The 10,525-nt window shown below is 35.8% G+C and overlaps 1 protein-coding gene across 1 annotated transcript in view; it reads left to right on the top strand.

The window, feature by feature from the left end:
• Window positions 1-10,525, top strand: part of LOC108533118 (centrosomal protein of 162 kDa) — a gene marked incomplete at its 3' end in the record, with an annotated part of 60,178 nt that overhangs the window by 21,906 nt on the left and 27,747 nt on the right. Inside the window, exons 7-10 of the mRNA XM_017877510.1 lie at window positions 888-1,003; window positions 3,209-3,239; window positions 4,044-4,160; window positions 9,789-9,980. Coding sequence (XP_017732999.1) covers window positions 888-1,003; window positions 3,209-3,239; window positions 4,044-4,160; window positions 9,789-9,980 — 456 coding nt within the window. The remainder of the gene's footprint in view (window positions 1-887; window positions 1,004-3,208; window positions 3,240-4,043; window positions 4,161-9,788; window positions 9,981-10,525) is intronic.

The raw sequence follows: 10,525 nt of genomic DNA, 5'->3' as shown, positions 1-10,525 counted from the left end.
CCTTTCTTCTAGATTTTCTAGTTGATTTGCGTAGAGGTGTTTATAGTATTCTCTGATGGTAGTTTGTATTTCTGTGGGGTCCGTGGTGATATCCCCTTTATCATTTTTTATTGCGTCTATTTGATTCTTCTCTCTTCTTTATTAGTCTTGCTAGTGGTCTGTCAATTTTGTTGATCTTTTCAAAAAACCAACTCCTGGATTCATTGATTTTTTTTGAAGGGTGTTTTGTGTCTCTTATCTCCTCCAGTTCTGCTCTGATCTTAGTTACTTCTTGCCTTCTGCTAGCTTTTGAACGTGTTTGCTCTTGCTTCTCTAGGTCTTTTAATTGTGATGTTAGGGTGTCAATTTTGGATCTTTCCTACTTTCTCTTGTGGGCATTTAGTGCTATAAATTTCCCTCTACACACTGCTTTAAATGTGTTCCAAAGATTCCGGTATGTTGTGTGTTTGTTCTCATTGGTTTCAAAGAACATCTTTATTTCTGCCTTCATTTCGTTTTTACCCAGTAGTCATTCAGGAGCAGGTTGTTCAGTTTCCGTGTAGTTGTGTGGTTTTGAGTGAGTTTCTTAATCCTGAGTTCTAATTTGATTGTACTGTGGTCTGAGAGACAGTTTGTTATGATTTCTGTTCTTGTACATTTGCTGAGGAGTGCTTTATTTCCAACTATGTGGTCAGTTTTGGAATAAGTGTGATGTGATGCTGAGAAGAATGTATATTCTGTTTATTTGGGATGGAGAGTTCTATAGATTCTCCAAAGGCATCTTTATGTTAATATTTCAATAAACTATTCTTATACAGACTTCTTCCTTTGGAAATCAACAGCCTTTTCCTGGAATTTGACTTTTTTGACAATGTGGTCTTTGTACTTTTAATAATTATTTTCTTCAGAAAATTACAGTGATGATTTTGAAGATGAGTATGTTGGTGCACCATTGACTACTAAAGATGAAGAGACGCCTTCCAAAGAGAATTCCAAATCAGAAAAAATAAGTGTACCCAAACAGGTATATATCAATTATATATTTGACAGTTTTGCAACTTTTTTCATCAACCTGGCTGCCTATTGCTATATGAAGAGCTCAAAAAATGGAGTTCTTCATAATCTTGCTCATTGTTGTAAACTTACAGGTCTCTTAACAGTTAAACATTTGCTTGATTCAAGATATGAAATTAATGTAAATCTTAATGAAAAAAATTATGACAATTGATGATTTTATGAGAGGTTTTTGGCCAGGCACAGTGGTTCATGCCTGTAATTTCAACACTTTGGGAGGCTGAGGCAGGAGGACTGTTTGAGCCCAGGAGCTCAAGAACAACCTGGACAGCATAGTGAGATCTCATCTCTCCAAAAAATAAATCCTTAAAAAATTAGCAAAGTGTGGTGGCAAGTGCCCATAGTCCCAGCTACTTAGGAGACTGAGGTAGGAGGATCACTTGAGCCAGGGAGGTCAAGGCTGCAGTGACCTGTGATCATGTCACTGCACTTCAGCCTGGTTGATAAGTGAGACCCTATCTCAATCAGACAAACAACCAAAGACTTCTTTTGGCAAATAAGTTAAGCTTAAGTTAAGCTTTAGAAATTGAAAGCTTAATTAAAATTTCAAAACTAATTTTTAAACAAGTATATTAACTTATACTTTTTCTTTGGTATGACTTCCCTTTATGAAGTATAGTAAATGTCCCTCCCTAATATTTATGCTAGTTACAACATTAACGTCTGAAACTTACTTGGCTAAGATAAGGAACTACATGATTCCATTCATATTCAGTGGTGCTTCATACTCTGATTCTCTCATTTCCCAGTTCTTACCAAGAATTGTTGAGGGTTGCTTCTTCATATTGCCTACCTTGTAGAACTTATCTTTGAAGCTATCTAATAGTAGCTAGAACAATTAATATTGTTGTTTTGTTATTTGTTATTACTATTTATTTGGTCTGTGTCTGGGCACAGTCTCTTTGGTTCTGTGTGTTAGGACTAGATGTTTTAACATGAATGAAATTGTAGACTCAAGATAAACACTTTTCAGGTATATATAAATCCTCTTATTTTTAAATTTACTTAGTATTTGGTCCTTGGGTGTCTACGTGTCACTCAGTTTTGAGGGAAAAATGAGATGACCTTAGAAATAATATAGAAATTAATGTGACTGATGAATATCCTTAGAAATTTAATGAGATTTATACTTGGAATATGGCAATTGCAATATTTTATTGAAAAATGAATAGGTCACCAGCCTGGCCAACATAGTGAAACCCCTTCTCTACTAAAAATATAAAAAATTAGCCGGGCATGGTTGGCATGCGCCTGAGGTCCCAGCTACTCGGGAGGCTGAGGCAGGAGTATTGCTTGAACTGCGGAAGCAGAGGTTGCATTGAGCCAAGATCGAGCCACTGCACTCCAGACTGGGTGACAGAGCACGACCCTGTCTCAAAAAAAAAAAAAGAAAAAAGAAAAAGAGAAAGAAAAGAAAAAAGAAAAGATGAATAGGTGGGTAGAAGGCATAATAGCGTGGTATATTTAGAAGGTATACCATATGTATAAAAATGTATCAGCCTAACTGTGGAAGCTTCAGAGCACTGTCTGGGTAAGAATCAAAATAGGAAGGATTAAAGCTTTGTTATTGGAAGATACCACAAACTGCCTACCCAAGTAGGAGGTAGAGGTGATATTAATAGGAAAACTTATTCTAAGGGAACCTCTAATATTGAAGAACTTCATCTGTCTTACGGTTTTGTGGCCTGTCTTTCTGAAAGTTGTGTCTTTTGAAATATAGATGAAATAATGAGTACAAAGTATTTGGCCATTAATTTTGAACAATAAATGAAAATAGACTGGTAATGTTATAATTGCAGTACTCTTGCGTGAAATAGCTCTATTGTCTTGACATTCAAAAAAGCTAGAGAATTCTTGAGCAAAGTAGATGAGCAAATGGAACTTAAATACTTTAAGCAAGAATTTGTCAGGTCTAAATTAATTTTGGTAATTGCCAAGGTTCGGAAGAGAATTTTAGACGTTCCGTCAGAGCTAGTCTTGAAGAATTATTGATAAATGAGAGTGATTGGTGAAAGAAGCCTAGAAAACACACTTCCTGATCTTTTCAATGTGAAATAAAAAGCCCTGGATTTCAGATTTTGCTATTATTTGCATTGTGGTCATTTTACCTAATTTTGGTTTCAAAACATGTCATCATTTTCCTTTTTTAATTTAGGAAGAAGAAAAAACTGGCATGCTAGCTAATGGTAAATATTATTTATATTCATCTTTTAGTTGGCAAAAAATTAGTCTGTTAAGAATTTCATCTAAATAATTCTGAATGAGTCACTATCTGTGTTTGTTTTTAAATATTTCTAAGGAATTAAAGTTCCTAGCTTTTCTCAATAATGTGTTTCTTATGTCTATCTTGAATCCATTCTGTTATATTTAAGATTTTTTTTATTTTTCTTAATGCCCTTTGCCTTCCGTGTGTACATGTACACTAGGCTGTACATAAGCATAGATATGTATGTTGATGTTAGTCTGTCTTCTGCATCGGAAGAAAATCATATTTGTTATATGCATACACACACATAGATAAAACATGCTTGTTACATATATATAAAAGATTATATGTTCTTTGTATATAAGCATTTATCTTTGTTTTTATATGCATTGCATATTTTTTGTGTGTGTGAGAGACGGAGTCTCGCTCTGTCACCCAGACCGGAGTGCAGTGGCGCGATCTCGGCTCACTGCAAGCTCTGCCTCCCAGGTTCACACCATTCTCCTGCCTCAGCCTCCCGAGTAGCTGGGACTACAGGTGCCCGCCACCATGCCCGGCTAATTTTTTGTATTTTTAGTAGAGACGGGGTTTCACCGTGTAAGCCAGGATGGTCTCAATCTCCTGACCTCGTGATCCGCCAGCCTTGGCCTCCCAAAGTGCTGGGATTATAGGCGTGAGCCACCGCACCCGGCCTGCATTGCATATGTTTAAAATAATTTTATTAGATCAGCAGAACCACTGAGTTTATCTACATTCCTTACATTTTTCTTTTATATTCTTCCAGTTGTGCTGCTTGATTCATTAGACTCTGTTGCAGAGGTCAATCTTGATGAACAAGATCAAATAACACCTAAGCCAAGGGGCCTACCAGAAATGACTGAGAATGAAATGACAGGAACAGGTAAAAATGTTTGGAAACCTGACTGTTCTCTAAATATGGAATGCTTTATGAATAATTGACTACATTTCTAAGGAAATGTATATGTAATAACCATATTGATCATGAAAACTTTAAATCTGACATTTTTCTATCATATATAATAATTTAATTGAAACTTGCACAATGCAAGTAGGCCAAGTAAAGTGAGGTTTTAAGTAAATATTTATTAATAAATGAATAAATGATGTTGATAAAAGTGTAGTACTGTAGGTGAACGTTAACTAATTTTCTATGCCTCTCTAGAGTATTCAGTTAAATCTGCCATGTGTAGGAGAAATGGGACTTTGGTCTTATTGTGCTTTTCCATAGTTCTTTCTCTAGGAAAAAGCTACACCCCATCCCCAAATTCTGAAATACCTGAGACCAACTAGACTTTCCTAAAGCTTATAAAGGTCTTCAAGATAATGCCTTTTCAAAATTTTTTAAAGCAGTGAAATGCACATCTTCAATTGAAATCTTATGTAGAACTGTCTCATAAGTAAAAATGATATTTTATCAGGATAAATATTTAAACTTATATTTGTTACATTTGTTCATAAAATAGGTGAGGACAGTAATGGTCTTTTGGAATTTTTGAAAATAGAAACTATTGAGATTGTTACGGTCTCGTATCACCATCAGCCTTTCAGTGTGTTTGTGTTTTTTGTTTTTGTTGATTGAATAGTATAAAATACTCTTGTTTTATCACATAAATAGCTGCAAGTGGGAACTTTTTAATCAGCTTGCTTTGCAGTCTATGGATACTGGTTTACTAAACCAGTTCAGACACTTGATAAAAAAGAGTAATGGAAATTACTAACCAACTCAGAAATCACTAACCATCATCAGCTTGCATTTCTTTCTTTTTTTTTTTTTCTTGGCTTTTTACTTTTTAATTGATATATAATATACCTATAGAAAAGTTTGTGGTATCACAATAGTGCAACTCAATGAGTTTTGAAATACTGAGCACACCCATGTAATCGGCAACCAGATAAAAAGAGGACTTTAACCACAATGTCCATCACATCTCTTATTTCTAGTCACTGTCTTTCCAAGAGTCACCACTATTTTGACTTGTTACATCCACTTTCATTTTAAAATATAAAGGTCAAAAAATTACAACTATAAAACATAATTTCCCCATCAAGACACATTACTCACTTGTTGCCCAACCGAGTATTCTACCATGATGTAAGCATGTGCTGAGTGCATGTCCCCCAGTTTTACTGCTGTTGATTTAAGGACCCATGTCACATACATGCTTTGATAGTCTGTCCCCTTGCAGAGTTTTCAGTAGGCAGACATGAATTTTTTTAAAAGGCCATTGTACAGCTACAGCTTTTCTGATTAACGGTATTTTATAGGAAATTCATGTGCTCAGGATGACCAGAGAAACTTTATTCTGAGATATGCATTAAAACAAGTAAAAAAGAAAGCAAAAATTATTAAAAATATTGTAATTACATAATGTCTTCAGATTACTACAGTTACATAAATGGTACATTTGAGTGTGCAGATTAGCTTCTATTATAATGTTTAAGTTTTAAAGCATGATTTAAAATGGAATTTCAATAATACATCTGTGAAACCCATGATTTTCTCTGAAAAACTGATAACAAAATCAGTTGCACACACAGTATGAAAACCAGTACTGTAGGTTTTAAGAAAACTCAGAAATAAAATATGTATTTCTAAAAGTAAAAATTTTATTAAGATGATCTAAACAGTTATATAAAGCTATAGTTTTTTGGTCTTAATTCTTAAATATTCGTGACTCCAAGATAATTTGATTAGTCCATTACTTGAATGTAGCAGAGCATGAACTTACTATCATGTAGATTTGGATTCATATTTTCAACCTTGCCACTTACCAGCTATGTGACATTGGATAATGAGTACCTACCTCTAAGCATGTTTTCTCTTCTCTAAGATGAACCCTTGTGATGGTCAACTGAGATAAAATATAGTCCATAGTACATTTTTAGGAGTCACTAAACAGTTACAACTTTGTTGTTGTTATTATCATCATTATGTATGTCAACCCTCTGTTACTAATGCATGCTGCACAGTAGAGAACCTAGAGTTATACAGTATAAACACTTGTTGGCTGCGGGGTATTGAATTTCTAGTATTTAAAATATATACTTTAAAGTCTTCAGCTAGGTGCATTGTTTCCTGCCTGTAATTCCAGCACTTTAGGAGGCCGAGGCAGGTGGATCACCTGAGGTCAGAAGATCGAGACTAGCCTGATCAACATGATGAAACCCGGTCTCTACTAAAAAATACAAAAAATTAGCCAGGTGTGGTGGCACGTGCCTGTAATCCCTGCTACTTGGAAGGCTGAGGCAGGAGAATCGCTTGAACCTGGGAGGCGGAGGTTGCAGTGAGCCAAGTTCATGCCATTGCACTCCAGCCTGGGTGATGGAGTGAGACTCCATCTCAAAAAATAAATAAATAAATAAATAAAATATATACTTGAAAGTCTTCAAATGAGTATGTGAACTAGGTTTAAGAACTGAAAAGTTCAGTGGGTTTTTTTTTTTGTTTTACCGTGTCACTTCATGTGTTAAACAGCTAATTTTAACAACCATTGGTTAATTTTCAAACACTGTGTAACTTTAAACATTGTCAAAGATTCTCTTTTGTTAAAAATATTATTTATGAAATTCTTTGTGCTTTGCTGTATCAAAGAGGTTAGTAAATATAAAACTTAAGGTTTCCTAACACCATGTCTCATAAGCAAGTACCATTTTGTGCTATGCCTCCATTACTGGAGTCGTCACAGGATGACAGTGTTACTCCATGAAACTAGACCCTTTCCTCTGCAAAATAGTATCTGGCACTTCTCAACTTTCTCTTTTATTTTTTCATTTTTTATTTATTTACTTATGTTGAAACAGAATCTTGCTCTGTTACCCAGGCTGGAGTGCAGTGGAATGGTCTCTGCTCACTGCAATCTCCGCCTCCTGGGTTCAAGCGATTCTCCTGTCTCAGCCTCCTGAGTAGCTGGGATTACAGGTGCACCCCACCCCGCCTGGCTAATTTTTGTATTTTTTTAGTAGAGATGAGGTTTCACCATGTTGGCCAGGCTGGTCTTGAACTTTTGATCTCAAGTGATCCACCTGCTTCAGCCTCCCAAAGTGCTGGGATTGCAGGCGTGAGCCACCATGCCCAGCCTCAATTTTCTAAAGTTGAAAAATATGAGAGCTTTTGACTTGTAATAATAATACATAAAATAACTACAGAGTCTTCTGTTTTCAATGTAAAAGGCAGATAAGGAACCCCTTTTCATGATATGCTTGGAGAAAAGTTAACTTACATAACCATGAAATTATTTTTAATATGATTTAGGTTAATAACTCAAGTTAGGAAAGTACCACTTTCCTGCCGTTTTTTGAGCAGCCTCGTCTACTTTTTTTTTTTTTTTTCATTTCTAACTTTTAGGGCATTTGTTTTTCTGCATGTTTGCTCTGTTGTTGCTTAAAAGCCTTGAACCTATTCTTTCTGACACCTCATGCCTACTAAATTAGGTATGAGCATTTGATACTATTATGGTCTTTACCATTGAAGTCATTTCTTTTATGTATGCTCAGCAGATACTTGCTCAACCTGATATTTTTATAGAGGAAAAAAAGACACCGTGTGCTTTTCCTCTTTTCTTGAAAATTAATGATCTCTTTCGTTCATGCTACAAGCAAGACCTCTTTCCTCATGTCCTCTTGAAAATCTCTGCCCTTCAACTGTTGGCAGTATCCCCTTCTGTTTTTAGTTTATTTAAGCAAACTTGTTATTTGGGTGTACTTCATGTAGCCATGGGGACCTGAAGCACTAGCTAGAAAGACATCTCATTGTAAGGCATTCTTACACAATCTTATATGTAGCACTTGGCTATCTCTTCTGTTTAGAAGTTTTGTATATACACAACTTACATTGTATATATAGGAAGATGAGACTATATATACTATTTTATTTTTAATAACTGGTTAATTAACCATGGGTATGAAGAGATGAGATTAGTCACCTGTTTTTCTTCTTTTTTTCCTGTCTTCTGTAATTCATTATTTTCCTCTAATTTTGAAAATTCCACTTGTCAGTAATAAAAATTACAAAATGAGTAAGAAAGTACTCAAAAATGTGCAATCATTATTAACATTAAATTATTTGAATTCTTTTTTCTAGAATTTGTCAGTTGGTGGAAAGAGAAGGTATATTAGTCCATTTTCATGCTGTTGATAAAGACATACCCAAGACTGGGTAATTTATACAGGAAAAAGGGTTTATGGTATTTACAGTTCCACATGGCTGGGGAAGCCTCGCAATCATGGCAGAAGGCAAGGAGGAGCAAGTCACTCTTACATGGATAGCGGCAGGCAAAGAGAGCTTGTGCAGGGAAGCTCCTGTTTTTAAAACCATCAGATCTCGTGAGACTCATTCACTATCATGAGAACAGCACAGAAAAGACCCACCCCCATAATTCAATCACCTCCTACCAGGTCCCTCCCATGACACATGGGAATTGTGGGAGTTACAATTCAAGATGAGATTTGGGTGGGAACACGGCCAAACCATATCAGAAGGCGAATAGGGAAGGAAGAGTGAATGATGACATCAAGGTTTCTGTTGTGACTGAGTAAATAGTGATGTGATTAGGAAATACTGGTAGTAGAACAAGTTTTAGTAGGGAACATAATGAATTCAGTTGAGGAATATGTAGATGTGATATAGGACAATCTAGATGTCTGTTAAGTTGATATTCAGAAAAGAGTTATAAGGACGCAAGACATAGATTTTGGAGTCATAAGCATATGGGTAATAGTTGAAGCTAAAAGTCTTCATGAAATTAGCCAGGCCAAAAAACTAGTAAGTGAGGTGTTCAAAAGAAGAGGACTGAAGATGGAGCCCTGAAATGAACTATAGACCATAAGAGATGGTAAACCGCCATCAAAATGATGGTAGTAACAAAAAGAAGAAGGCATGCAGAAGAAACAGTTATCAGGAAAAAAAAAACAATGTATGACTTCTCTGCCTTTTGGCTGAGATAAAGTGAGAAAGATAATGTCAGATATCTCACATAGTTGAAAAGAACTAAAGACAAATGGAGTTGGTCATTAGGAAATTGCTTTTGATCATAACAGCTTTAGTGGGATGTTGAAATACATTGGATTGCAAAGTTGGAGGAATTCAGTCCTCCAACTGAATTCGTTGTGGTTGAAAAAGTGTAGATGACAGGATGCTTGGCGGTACAGAGAAGCAGAGAGAATGGTAATGGTAAAGGAGAGGTAGAATCCTTCAAAGGAATTTTTTAGTTTGGGAAACTTAAGAATACTTTTATCCAATGCAGAAGGGGTTGATTAAGAATAGTAGTAGAAAGAGCAATGACTAGTGAAGGCAGATTTTATACTTACCACATCAGGACACGCCTCAACTTACTCAAAGAGTTGTTGAGCCTGCTGTGAATCCATGCTGGTAGACCATAGCTGCAAATTACCTAGTTAGTACTTAACTCTACTTTTATATTCCTAACAGGTTAAGAAATGATATTAGTGTTTTATAGTTCTCATGTATTTGTGGTGTAATTATTTCTGGTGATTATGCTTATTTCAACAGGTGTTTCTTATGGACAAAGCAGTAGTGATGTTGAAGCCCTACATCAAGCTTATTGTCATATAGCCCATTCATTGGGAGATGAAGACAAACAAAAAATTGAGAGTAACACAATGGAAGATATCAAGAGTTCAGTGAAAGGTCATCCTCAAGAAAATGAAGAGAATTCAAAAAACATCTCCACTATGGAATCCGGTAAAACTGATAGATGAATTTTCAATTATTTGATATCCTTTCTAAAGAGTTTTTAGTGTAATATAATTAAAATACAATTTGCTGTAGTGATTGTTTCTCAGTCTCTGAGCTTAATTAAAGAGTTTTTTTCAGCCAGGCGAGGTGGCTGACACCTGTAATCCCAACACTTTGGGAGGCCGAGGTGGGTGGATTATGAGGTCAAGAGATTGAGACCATCCTGGGCAACATGGTAAAACCCCATCTCTACTAAAAATACAAAAATTAGCTGGGCATGGTGGCGCACGCCTGTAGTCCCAGCTACTCGGGAGGCTGAGGCAGGAGAATAGCTTGAACCCGGGAGGCGAAGGTTGTAGTGAGCCAAGATCACGCCAGTGCTCCTCCAGCCCTGGCAACAGAGGGAGACTCTGCCTCAAAAAAAAAAGAAGATTTTTTTCAAATGAAATACGGGAATCATTGGCTTAACTATAAAATTAGAGCCAAACACAAAACAAAAATTCAGTTTCTTTTCTTTTCTTTCTTTTCTCTTTTTTTTTTTTTTTTTTTTT

The sequence above is a fragment of the Rhinopithecus bieti genome, unplaced genomic scaffold, assembly GCF_001698545.2.
Source record: "Rhinopithecus bieti isolate Rb0 unplaced genomic scaffold, ASM169854v2 scaffold_10716, whole genome shotgun sequence".
In the NCBI taxonomy this organism is placed as follows: Eukaryota; Metazoa; Chordata; class Mammalia; order Primates; family Cercopithecidae; genus Rhinopithecus; species Rhinopithecus bieti.
Note: the sequence above shows the minus strand (reverse complement) of the source record. Positions and strands in the feature narration are given on the sequence as shown.